Source organism: Salvia miltiorrhiza, chromosome 4 (assembly GCF_028751815.1).
Source record: "Salvia miltiorrhiza cultivar Shanhuang (shh) chromosome 4, IMPLAD_Smil_shh, whole genome shotgun sequence".
Classification (NCBI taxonomy): domain Eukaryota; kingdom Viridiplantae; phylum Streptophyta; class Magnoliopsida; order Lamiales; family Lamiaceae; genus Salvia; species Salvia miltiorrhiza.
The window spans coordinates 33,432,401-33,446,564 of NC_080390.1; the positions used below are offsets into that span (position 1 = coordinate 33,432,401).

Consider the following 14,164-nt stretch of genomic DNA (forward strand, 5'->3'; position numbering starts at 1 on the left):
TCACTAAGTTTATATTATTAATATTATTTTCCATTTTATATTATTTAAAAGAAGAAAGAAGTAGAATCACTGAGGTGAGATGAGATATTATTATAATACCATGAGCTTTTAATTCAGTGATTGCATAATTTGAGTAATTAAGTGTTCTTGCATCCTTTATTAATTTTATTCTTGGAAGCAAGTTTATAATTCCTAGTAAAGGGATTATTTTATTATTTTCAAAGATGTGAATGGTGATAAATACGAAATATTATTAGTCGATTTATCGCTCGACTAATTGAAGTGATGGATATTTAATTATTTATATATGAGCTTTCTTATTTTAATAGTGATGATTTATTATTAAACCATGAATATAAGATTTATTATTATTATTTCTTAATTATTTAGATTATTTTTCAAGTTATTCAAGTGAGGTTTTATATTATTAAATTATGAAAGAAAATGTTGAATTATTTTGTGAGTTAGTTAAAGTGTAGAATTTTAAACCCACACATACTAGTAATATTTTATTACTTATTTTTACTAAACCTAATAAGATACATATATATTGGCTTAAAGCACTCCCAACAGATCACCTAAATGCATCACTAACTCTAAATTTAGGCTATAACAATTGAAAATGAAATAAAAAATGCATTCAGCAGATCCCCTAAATTGGATGGGGCCCACAAAAAAATTTACACCTACCTAAATTCAATCTTAAATTTACACCCACCCTAAATTTATTTTAAACTTATAATTAGTAGGGCCCACACATAATTATTATTTTTATGTAGAAAATAGGAGATCTGGTGTATGCATTTATAAAATCGAGATCCTAAAATTAAATAGGGAAGTTTTAGGGAGGAATATAGGAGCATAATTTTGGGATTTCTGTTGGGAATGCTCTTATAAGGGAAGAAAGCCCATTTTCTTATTCCCTTGGCAGACGTCCAACCCCTTCCCCATCAAACCTCCATTCTTTTTATTTGCAAGCTCAAATCTTAGCCTCTAAAATCTCAAATATCATTCATAGATCACAGATTGAGGTAAGAACATACTTTGGCAAGATTTCTATGGTCTAAAATCGAGAAAATATTTACTTTATTTTCTTGATTATTTTCGAAAATTTGGGGGTTTAATGCTAGAGTTGAAGTATGATCTTAATATTGAGATATATTATTTTTTATGTTTCTAAACATGATTATGGTGCTTAATTACGTAAATTCTCACTTGATTTTAGTTTTGCTCAAGTTAATATGAACCCTAGGTTGAGTTTGAGAGTTGTGATTATGTTCTTGAATAATTGAGTTGTGTTTGAGCTTAAATTTATATCATATATGAATAAATTATGAGTTTGCACCACATAGTTTGTGAGATTGAGTTTGTTTGTTAATGGAATTTAGGGCTTTTGAGTTAAGAAGGTTTATATGCTATTAATTGATGAATATAGATATATTATGATGTGATTTTATCAAATATGGAAATTAGAACAGCCCTATTACCTCATTTTTTTTGTAAGGCTCTAATATATGGAAAATTGTTATAAGAATTGTTATGTTATAACTTGTTGGCTTTGTTGTGTTAAACATGAGTTAAGTTTGAAGTTAAAGCATTCTAGTATGTGTGTATTTGAGTCTCTACACATTTTATTTGGCTAAGTATGAGTTATATGTTGAATTGAAACAAAAGATGCATCGCTGTCAAATTTTAGCTTGACAGAACAGTGTCTTGCGGGATGATTTTGATGATGTTCCCATAGTCCAAATAACTTGAAATTTTTACTGTAATAACTTTATCATGAGTAGTATGTTTCTGCAAAATTTCAGCTAAATCCGAGACCATTAGATGTGTCAAACGAGTTTCTGAAATGTACTGCGAAGCAGCGAAGTTCAGTGGCAGATTCTGCCTTTTGTGATATAACTTCTCATACACTTGATGTATTGTATTTTTGTAACTTTCTAATAAAAATAGACTTTGAGTGATTTCTAAAAATGTAAAGCTTGTATTTTTCTTTAAAGAGGTTGGTTTTATATGATACTCCCTCCGTCCATGAAAGAACTTCCTAGGAGGGAGTGGCACGGCCGGGTTTTAAGAAAAAATATTATTGAGAGTGGATAAAAGGTAGTTGAGTGTATTGAGAGTGGTGAAAATGTGTTATAATTAATATTGGGAGTTGTGAAAAGTGAAAAGTAAGAGGATTATAAGTCATGGGGTATAGTCCAAAAATATGTAGGAAGTTCTTTTGTGGACGTCCCAAAAAGGAAAGATAGGAAGTTCTTTCGTGGACGGAGGGAGTATTTCAAAGTTGAGATTCATATATGATTACATATTTGAAGTTACTTACTTGGGATAGTTGAGTAAAACTATGCTTAAGTCATTGGTCAATTCTTGAATTGATATTTTAGTTATTAATTGTAAGCTAATCTATATAGAATGGATTAGTTTACTCTTATACTTTTTCAACTTGAGATATCAAGAGATATGATGTTATTGTTTGCTTTTAGTTAGTTAAGTCCATATAAGTAGAATACTCAGATTAGAGGATGCAACTTTCAAGTGATAGAAGTTTCATTCAAGATTTACTTTCTATTTACTTACTTATTATCCAATCTTACCTGGGAACCTCATTATAATGAAGGTTTGAGTGGCAGTGTAGAATAAACAAGCAAGGACTTCTATTTCATTAAGCGTATCAGGTGGGCTTACTAACTCAAGAAGTAAAGATGCATACTTTATTATATAAAGTTTGAGTGTATGCATTTATTTTCCAATTATTGACTTGCCAATATTTGAGATTTGTATGATACCATCTACATAGAAGAACGAATTCGGATCCTGAGCGAGTCAGGATTTGTGTACACAGAGTTGACAGTTAACCTTTGAGTTAGCTTGTCATCGCGTTTGAGAAAGATGCCTACTTCTCAACACTCAGAGTTATATGATGCGTAGATATGGTACATACATGTTAATTGTCTGCAGACGTATATGATGTTATGATGATTATAGAGAAGTTTTACAGTTTTGCATACACAGGTTATTTAAATAAAACTCCTGTGTGATGTTTAAGATGGCAAGTTCAATATATAGCTCTAAGAGCAAGCTTTTAAGTTATTTCGGCATGACCACTGAGTGCTTTTTGGTACTCAGCCCTGCGTATGTTTCTAAATATGCAGGTTAAGCTATGATGCAGATGGTAGCAAGCAGAGTAAAACCCTCGGTGTATATATATATAATTTAGGCTCGGGATTTCATGTCCTCATACATGTAATCCACTTGAGTTATTTCCGCTGCAACACTTAATGTACTTTACTTTATTGATGTGTTGTAGAGATTTTAAACCAATAGCTTCAAAAATTATATCACTTAGACAACTTGTCGTTGTGTTGTTGTAAGTTGTCTACTCGTGAGTTTTAAAAGTGATTGTATATGATTACCAGACATTATGGTAAAGTATTGCTTAAGCAGGATAATTATTTTTATTGAAATCTCTTTTATTTTCTATTTTCTTTTTCCCTTTCCCCAGTCACATTTTCCCCGGCTTAACTGTTGTTAGCTTAGGTCGGGCTGTGACAGAAGAAGATGTGGAGAGAGAGAGAACATAGTTACAGAGTGAAAGAGGATGTCGGTTCTGACTTCTGAGAGAGAAGAGTGTTGTAGAGGCTAAAATCTACAATTGATGATGACGTCGGCACGTCCGGATCGATTGGGCACTAGCAACCTGTCAACACAAGAACACGTAAGAACCTTAGGTTGAGCACCGGGGGGGAGGGTGTCGACCGTAGAGCCTCCGACGCTCAAGTCAGTAACAGAATAGCAAAATAGAATGGCAAACAGAATAAAATAAGAGAGAAGGACATGTTGGAATGAGTGATTATTCCAAGGTGTCAGCAGCGTCGCAGGGTGGAAACGGTGACAGCGGGTTGTGATAATGGACGGTTGGAGGTGGAGATAGACCAGGTTGGCTATTTCCGACTTGGAAGAGTAATGAGCGTGGTGGCAGAAGTATAGAGTATTCAAGAGATAAAGAGTCGGTTGGATTTTCGTGTGTCTTATTTATGACCTAGTCTGAATGTTTATATAGAGGACATCCAGCCGCTAGAGTTTCTACAGTCTGGCCTCGTCAAAACCTTTACCTTCCAGGTTGTTGCGATTTGGACGGGATCATAAAGATTTACCCCCTGACTGCGTCAGCTTGGTGGGAGATGTCTTTTAGGGTTTGACGGTTGGGTCTTGTAACTTCATCAATCTAGGTTGAAGGTAACTCTTGGGCCGGAAGTGATATATCCGGCTTGGTTGCCCATTCCAATTGATTTATAGTTTTTAGGCTAGATGGACCAGTCTGTTTGACTGATTGAACCTTTTAGGGTCGTGCCAGATTAGCGAGTTAGCTTTGACGGATTAGCTGGATGGGCTCGGGCTGAGTGTGAATTATTTGACCTAATTGTTTAGACAAACTGGACTTATCGGGCTGGACAAATAATTTTAAGTAATTGGGCTAGCCTCGTTGTCGATCCAAGCTGGTCCGAAGCTAGACGGACCGGGTTGCTTGACTCATTGGTCTAGCTTGGAATGTTAATCAGCCTTGAGCCAAACTGACGAATTCTGCCCACTACAAGTGTTATTTTTCATTATTTTATATAAGGGCAGTTTAGTCATTTAACACAAAACGTGGGTAATTTTTAAAGTTTTTATTTGAGTGGGTAAATTTTAAGTTTGTTAAAAGAAAATGACTACTTTCATATATTGACTCAATCTACAATCCTATAAGCTACGTGTAGTAATTATAAATCATGACTATTCAAACTTATACCTAAAAATTAAACTTATTAGTTATAAAATACGATGAGATGAGAAGCAATGCCGGTGCGTATAAAATTTCGATAAACATAATTAGTAATTAGAACCTTTGATCTTACTTTATAACTCAAATTTTAATTTTATTTTTTTTAATTTTAAATATTACGTATAATATTTTCTTAATTGTTCGGTTTATAGTAGTATGAGTTATAACATATCAATCTATATATAAATATTTATATAAATTTTTTAATGTATGGAGTTTGATTAGAGATGGAGATTGATTAGACTAGAAAAAAAAAATCTAGTCTATATGGCATCGTATAATCACTCTAATTAATGAGAATCGAGAAAAATTAGAATTGGGTGATTATACGATGCCACATAGACATAGGATAGGTTTTATGTTGCTATTATATATAGACTAGTGTGTAACCCGTCGAAATTCGACGGGTAATTATTTTATATTATTATTTGAATTATATGATATTAATTTATATAAGAAATTATTTATATATAAATTATTTTTGAATTTATTTAATTTGAAATAATATAATTGAAATTATATTAATCTGAACCACATTCTTTAATTAAATGTTAACTTTTTGTTAGAATAATAAATATTATTTTTATATAAATTTTTATTTAATAATATTTTGAAAAAGGTCGATATAAGATTGAAGATTTTCTTCATCTGAGCATCATCTCGTCGAAACTATGTAGGATCATATCATCATCTAACGCCTGAAAGACGATATCTAACGTTTGAACACCAGATTTTTTAGCATCATCTCATGTAGACCTTAAAATACAAAAATTGAATTTTTATGCGTTAATTTTTTTAACACCACTATTTGGAGCTTTAAAACTCAAAGTTGACTTGTGAGATTGTATGATTTGGAGCTTCCAATATCATAACTAACTTGTAAACATCATTTTTTATGGAAGTTGAAAAAATCTTAACAAAATTTTATGCATTAATTATTAGCTTCAAATATTATAATTGGGTTTCGAGAATCATCTCATTTGGAGTTTGAAATAACAAATTTAACTTGTGAGTATCATCTCATTTGAACTTTTAATGACCACAACTAAGTTACAAAAATTATCTCGTGTGCAACTTTAAAGATCATTAAGCTTGTAGGATCATAACTACTTCTAAACATATATATTGTATGCAACTTGAAAAATCTTGACAAATGCTTGTGCATTATTTCATGTGGAGTTTGAAATATCATAAATGAGTTTCGAGCACCACCCCGTTTGAAATTGAAAGAACAAAATTGACTCGTGAACATTATCTCATATAAAGTTTGAAAGACCATAACTAAGAGCACCCACAGTGGGGTACTCGATCCCACCTACTCGAGTTAGTGGGAGATCGAGTACCCCACTACAACTCTTCCTTACTCGAGGGAGACCCGATAGATCGGGTATGCCGTGATAGCTTTAAGAATTGGCGTGTGTCACACACGCGCCTATTTATTAAAAAATCGAATTTTGAAAATTCAAACGGCTATGGTAGATTTCCATTTTTTTTTTCTTCTCATTTTCATTCCCAAGAATCCCAACGGCTTTCTAGCCGTTCTCTCTCTCTCTCTCTTATATATATATATATATATATATATATATATATATATTTTATTTCCCTCACTTCTCCACTTCATTCACACATTTAATCTTTCTCTCTTTCTCTAGTACATTTTCATTCTTTACCTTTAAAAAATGATCGAAGGGTTCGATGATACTTCATCGTCTTCGTCTGTCACACCCCAATTCTTGAATAAATAAATATAATCGAGGTGCAACTAATTCATAGAAATAAACAAGGAACAACCTTGTTAAAACCCGAATAAGATGACAAGTCGGGCTAGTCCCCTTTGGATCACAAGTTTAGTTTCATGCTTCTGACAACCGACATTCATTAGCATAAATCTAGGAGTTAAGAGTCTAAACTCGATCAGGGATATCATTTAATATTGAACATGAAGGTCTTAAGTTGATAAAACAAAAGACAGTTGAAAGCTAGCGTTGCAGCGGAAGTCTTAATAGAATATTGAATCCTAGCCTCAGCTCCGTCCCGTCAGCACCGGCCAGCCAACCTGAAAAACATTTGAAAGTATTTTTGGGCTAAGTACTAAAGTACTCAGTGGGCATGCATTTTCTAAAACATTTCATTCATTTCGTAAAGACAGTTTATCCAATCATACTTGACATAACTTAGAAGGTTTTAAATTGAAAGAACTTCTAAGCATGTTAAAATAATTTTCATTTGTGCGCACATGTCACACTCCCTTTCTGTTACTCGCTGTGATCCCGGACCTTTTAGCCACCGACGGATCCATTTATCCCATTGCACTTTCCCTGAGGACGTAACTCAGACAAGTTGAATTGACCTCGGGACGCTACCCAGGCAGGCCCTTACATTACATGCTTCGGAACACATCCAGCAAGCACCCTTATAACACCTCTTAGTTAGTGCCCGATGGAGATCAACCCACCGAGTCAGCTAACGAGTGTACACAATTCTCAAACAACGTGTTAGGCCATAAGAAAACCTCAATTGATTCGTCGTGGCGAGCCTTAAACAGAGCAGAGTGCACATAAACATTTTATTGGATAAACAATTTGCATTTCATTGAATAAATAATTTGCATTTCGTTGAAACATTTAGAGCTTAATAACTCAATCATACTTTATACATTTGGAAAGTAAGCCCACCTGTTTAGGCAAAGCCTGTCGTTTAATCTTATTATCTCTGAATCGGAATAGCAGTGCTAATCCTCCTGACGTTCAAAGCCTACAAGAAATCTATTCTTAATAGGTCTCTTAATCTAAACTCAAGTCATGGTAAAGTGCTTAACATTCTATGATTCACTTAGCCGGGTTTTCAAAATTTAAATAATAAATAATTGAAAACAAATCTCTTGAGTTAAGAATACCAACAATATTTTTACTCGTCTTTCTTTTGTAATTGGAATTATAAAAACCAATTAAATCATGATGCAATGCATGACTCATTTCATACTTAAAATGCACAAGTGTTCTACTCCGTTCTGCTCTGCTATCTAGCTCTGCTCTGCGATCTAGCTCTGCTCTGCATTCTAGCTCTGCTCTGCAATCTAGCTCTGCACTCAGCTCTGCCGGTTAGCTCTGCACTTCAGCTTTGCCGGTTAGCTCTGCACTTCAGCTCTGCCGATCAGCTCTGTACTTCAGCTCTGCCGGTCAGCTCTGCACTTCAGCTCTGCCGGTCAGCTCTGCACTTCAGCTCTGCTGGTCAGCTCTGCCGGTCAGCTCTGCCGGTAAGCTCTGCACTCATCTCCTTGCTCTGCTCTTCCAAATTCAGTACAGCTCACGACTCTTTCTTTCTCAGCCCACCAAGTCAGTTCACGCCGATCACCTCCTTGGCAACGGCGAAGCGCCGTCACCTCCCTCTATTTTCGGCGACCGCAGCGAGCCACGGCCGCTACCCTCAACTCTCATCTAAAACTCGACTGAACCACCCAAAACTCCATAAAAATTCTACCTTTCTTCCTTTTCTTAACACAGACACCCAAAGTATGCAAGCATGAAAACAAGACTCTACCTTTATCTATTCTTTCAAAAATTATGCAGCAAAAATACATATAAACACACAAAAACATGAACATGAATTTGGGTTTCTAATTTGAAAAGTGAAATGAAGAAGCAAGGGAGTTAAAGGTGAAACCTTGAGAGTTTGATCAATTTCGATGGTCAACTGTTTGAATCGCTGGGCTGCTGTTCTTGAAGCTCGGTGTTTGAAGCTCAGTCCGGGAGGAAACGAGAGAGATGAAGTGAGTGAATGAGAGAGGAGATGATTTTCGTGAAGCAGCAGAGGAGATAGATATTTGAAGATGGAGAAATAGTGAGGCGGTTGTGGTGGAAAAATATCTTGGTGAAGATGGGTTGGGTTTTCATTTTTATTACTCAATGTAATTAAAGCATAAGGCCCAAATTGAGAAATTAAATCTCAACCCACATAAAGGCTTGAATGCTTAATTAAATAAATATGCAATGCATAAAAATTTAATAACTAAATTTACAATTGCTTTTGTAAATCATTTTTGTTGGAATTAAAATAAATTCTTTTTTCTCAATCCGGCGTGAATCATCTTAAACCTAAGTTCAAAATTATTCTAAACTTAGCTCGAAGAAAACGGGGTATTACATCGTCCGACGGTAGCGCAGGAGATCATCAATGAGATTGAGTTGCACAAACAATTGATTGCTCAAATGTACTTCCAATCGGAGCCGAAATAATTATTTTTGGATATGTTTTTAAATTTTTAAGATTTATGTAATTAATGCAATTTAAATTTGAAGTAATTTGTGCAAATAATTTAAATGAAAAATACCAAAATCAAAACTAAAAAGATCAAGTAAGCTATCAAGTCATCCAACTGTGGCCTCCTTACTCATTGTGATCCCCCTTCTATCAACTAAGCTTTCAAGTCACCCCCATGTGGATGCTCTAAGTTCTGAAAATCATCTCATGTGAAGTTTAAGAAACTTGATTCGAGATTCAAATTGTATTAATTTATTTAGTAATTTGATTTATAAATTTTCATAAAAATCAATGTGTATCCAAATTTTATTTTTAGAAATATATACAAATATATTATTTTATAACTAAATGAAATTGAATAAATAATTTACTTAATCACACCAATTAATTTTTTAAAATTAAATTATGTATTTAATTAAATAAATTTGGTCAAATTGAATTGACAAAGCAATTCGAATTCTATTAACTCAATCATACCGCTAATTAAATATAAATTTTAATTTGGAGAGCAACTTCTTCATGTATAGGATTTATTTTGGTGAAATCTTATTAAAAAAAAAATCAATGTGAAATGAGATGATTTATATGAATTCTTCATCCGATTGAGATTATTATAAATTTGATAGGGGATTAAAGATTTCAAATACTATATTTTAACATCATATAATTTATTGTTCTTTATCTAAATTCTTTATTTATGCATTACTAATTTCATAATTTATTATTATTATTATTATTATTATTATTATTATTATTATTATTATTATTATTATTATTATTATTATTATTATTATTATTATTATTATTATTATTATTATTATTATTATTATGGCCGATACAAAAACAAATAAAGTTTTTAGATATGAAAAATATATTTTTATTCACGATACAGATAAAATGTATGGATATATTTTGTAAAAAAATAAAAATAAAATTTTAATTATTTTGATAGACGTAAAATAAGATTTTATTTTAAAGAATTCATTTTATAGAATTTGTGCTTATTATACAAACATGTAAATCAATGATCGGACTCATTTATAATTTAAATACACGTGCATGTCTCAATTCAAACCCAATTTAAAATGCATTTTATTGAAAATTAAGAAGATAAATATTATGTATATATATATATAAATTAAATCATACAATATAATATATTGCAAAATATACATCTAATTACTAACATTTAATTAAAATCATTTATCGTATATAAATTATAACTTTTTTTTCTTGTCAGACATGTAAATCTAATTTTTATCGAGATAAAATAAATAATAAAATTTATTAACTTAGATTATATGTAATGTTAATATCATATATATATGGTTGAGTTAAACAAAGAATCACTCCATGTATAGAGAATAAAGAAGAGATCTCCTCCATCAAAACCTCTTGATCAAACGGCTATGATTAAATCAATTTTCCAATTTTGAATAACCGTTCAAATTAATGAAATTATACTTTTAATTAGAAAAGGGCATAACAGTAAGTGTGTTTGGCTAAAAACAGATAGACCGATATTTACTCCCTCATTTACGTTATCCCACATTTATTTTGATCTCTCTTCTCCACGATCGGTAGGGTTTCGAGACTGGCACCTTGTCGCCTCCCTAATCCCTCTTCGCCATCGGTAGCAGCGATGAACGGAAATTCCCACCACCTCCTCGCCAATGCACTGCAATACAGTAGCCGGACCATCGCTTCAATCGCCGGCATCTGTTCGTCGACTCACACGACTGCCACTGACTTTACCTGACGGGATCGTCAAAGCACATGGCCGTCGTCGTCGCTGGTCCGAGCGTGCGTCCCGACGCCGCAGCGCCCCCATGCTTGCTGCCCATCTCGCCAATCAAGGTGACGATTTCAGTACACGATTTTCCCTGTTCGGCGGCGAAATTCAACAAAGGTAGGATTTTCGAAACTATGGAAGCTTAATAGGCATAGATGTTTTTCTAATACTACTTTCAAGATCCATTTTGTCCAAGAGCTCGAGGCTGATATACAATTTATTTCCTAATGTGGTTGCTGCTTCAGAGACTTTTACATTCTCATTTAGTGCCCAACTCGCTGTATTATAGGATTGATTCACATATTAAAGTCAAGGCTTTTATTTCTTGGTATAGGATTTTTGATTTTGTTCGAACTATTTTGGGGATTTTCGTTCTGCCAAATGTAGTTTGCTATGATCCCCTTAATATTGCAGATTTTGATTTCTTAGAAAAATGGACTTTCTGTCCATAGTTGTTGGTGTGTTCTATATGTTTGTGAGTCTGTTCGAATAGTTGTGAGGTTTGTTCGAAGTGTTCTAATGCTGTTTCCAAATGGGCTTTGTGTTCATAGATGTTGGTTTGTTCGAGATGTTGATAAGATTTAGGATTGAAGCACAATGAAGTCTACGGCGGCTGAACCACCAAAGCATCGTGGCTGTTAGATTGATTTTTCAGCTAGACTCCTGTTCATCGAAGAATTGTGTTCTGTTCGTTTAGAAATTATGTTTGTTCATTTAAAAAAATTTGTTATGTTCATCTAGAAATTGTATTGTGTTCATTAAAAGAATTTGTTATGTTCAAGTTACATTGAATGAACTTCAATCGAAACCAATCTTCATTTGTAATTTTGGGGCAATTCATATGTCCAGTAAATTTGAACATATTCTGTTCATTTAGAAATAGTATTATGTTCATTTATAATTTGTATTCTGTTCATTTATAAATTATGATTCTTCATTACATGATAAGTTTCTAAATAAAATTATTGATATATGATTTAGAATTTTAAAAATATCTAAATAAGATATTCAAATTTTTGTGGTGACATAAAATATTTTTGTGTTATGTTAATTTATAAATTATGTTATGTTCATTTATGTTCTCGGCGAATCGCTTTTATTTTCGTTTCTTCTATGAAATCATATTATGTTCATTTATAAATAGTATTCTGTTCATTTATAAATTATGATTCTTCATTACATGATAAGTTTCCTAAATAATATTATTGATATATGATTTAGAATTTTAAAAATACCTAAATAAGATATTCAAATTTTTGTGGTGACATAAAATATTTTTGTGTTATGTTAATTTATAAATTATGTTATGTTCATTTATGTTCTCGGCGAATCGCTTTTATTTTCGTTTCTTCTATGAAATTTGATTTTTTTTTTCATTTTTTTAACATAAAACAATTTGAACACGCTTTAAACAATTACGAACTCTTAAATAAACTATTTGAATTTCTCTTATTAATATAAAATATTTGACATAAAACATTTCGAATAAGCGTAAAAAAATTACGAACACCTAAATAAACTATTTGAATGTTTCTTACTAATATAAAATATTTAACATAAAGTATTTCGAACATGCATGAAAGAATTTCGAACATCTGAATAAAATATCCGAATTTATTTTATTGGCACAAATTTTATATTTTTATTGTCATGAATTATATACAATTCGAAAAGATAAGATATTCTTGAAAAGTCAACTATGTTAATAATAGATTTAGGATTACTTAATTAGGATTTACGATTATATGATTAAACTAAAAATAATAGATTTAGGATTACTTAATTATAGCAACAAAACCGTGTGAATCAAAATGTAAGTTTACGGTAATGTCCTTTTACTCATATAATGCACATGAAATTAGGAAAATTAATGGCCATTAGATGTACAAAAATCAAGGATTGAGATTAATTCTCTATTCTCTACATATTTGTCATTCTCTGTTTAACCTTTCTCTCTCTCTCTCTATATATATATACATCTACAATTAAATATATTTATTAAGATTAATGAATCTTTATATGGAATGTAATAGTTAATTAATTAATAAATGATGAAGAATATATATGGTAAGTTTTTTAAATGGAGCAATTCTAAACATGTCATGTAGATTAAAAAGAGTTGTTATTAGTTGTTATACAATAAAAAGAGTTCTACTCCTAGCATATATAGATATAGAAATATATACCTAGAGATCGAGTACGCAATCAGATCAAGTAAAAGTTGCAACAATGGCCGCTGCCGGCTATTGCAAATCTTCCAAGGTTGTCGTAAATATCACGAGAAAAAAGATAAAAGGGGTGAGAGCATTTGAATCCCCGAGCGTGTGGGGAAGATTGGACAACTACGAGACGCTGAACCCCATCTCCAGCGGCTCGTGTGGCGCCGTCTACTGGGCCCGCGACAAGAGAAGCGGCGAAATTGTGGCGATGAAGGCGGAGTTGGGCGGATTGACCGCGGCCGCAATGACGGAGATCGAGATTATGGCGTCATTGGGACGCCACCCTGCGATCGTGGAGTTGAAGGAGGCGGTGGTGGACGACTCCGGCAGGCTCTACGTGATCATGGAGCACGTCGAGTACGACCTCAACTGGTACATGCACGTGTAGAAGGAGCTGAGCGCCGCCGAGATCAAGAATTTCATGCGCCAGTTATTGATCGGTGTAAAGTTCTTGCACGACAACAAGGTGGTGCATAGGGATTTGAAACCTGATAACATCTTCATCAACACAAAAGGGGAGCTCAAGATTTGTGATTTTGGTCTGTCGCTGTGGATCCATGTGGCGGTAGCGGCCAACAACCCTTGCGCCGGGACGGTTTGGTATATAGCACCTGAGCTGCCTGAGCTGCTGGGTTCGAATCGCCCGCCCACACAGGTGCAATTTTTGTTTGTATTTTGAATTCTTGTGCAAATTAAAGCCCTCATCTTTGTTGTTGGGTTTTGAAGGTGTATCCGGAGGCAGTGGATATGTGGTCCCTTGGGTGCGTGATGGCGGAGATGCTGTTGAAGGATGGCGCCTATTGGTCGGACGAAGTGGCACCGATGGTATATAAGATTGCTGCGAAAGGCGGCGGCTCTGATAGGCTCCGGAGACAGTTCCCCGGAGCGGCGATCAGCGCAGCAGGATTCGATTTGCTGGAGAGGCTGTTGCGTCGGGATCCCAAGTATAGGATCACAGCTGAGTGTGCGTTGTGTCACCCATGGTTTGAGGAGTCTCTTGCTTCAGAATTTGGGGTTCATCCCCCTTGGATCCGCCAGTTGCGCATAGTGAAGAGACAAAGGTAA

At 33.6% G+C, this 14,164-nt stretch overlaps 1 protein-coding gene and 1 long non-coding RNA gene across 2 annotated transcripts; both read left to right on the top strand.

Moving 5' to 3' along the window:
- Nucleotides 1-916: 916 nt before the first annotated feature.
- On the top strand, nt 917-3,446 carry LOC131021237 (uncharacterized). Its single transcript, XR_009100899.1, has 2 exons — nt 917-1,031; nt 2,624-3,446. It is a non-coding gene; the product is annotated as an uncharacterized LOC131021237 (long non-coding RNA).
- A 10,074-nt stretch (nt 3,447-13,520) lies between these two features.
- LOC131023328 (cyclin-dependent kinase G-2-like) lies at nt 13,521-14,164 on the top strand. Its single transcript, XM_057952872.1, has 2 exons — nt 13,521-13,754; nt 13,826-14,164. The coding sequence occupies exons 1-2, from the start codon at nt 13,521-13,523 to the stop codon at nt 14,162-14,164; spliced, it is 573 nt and encodes a 190-aa protein (XP_057808855.1).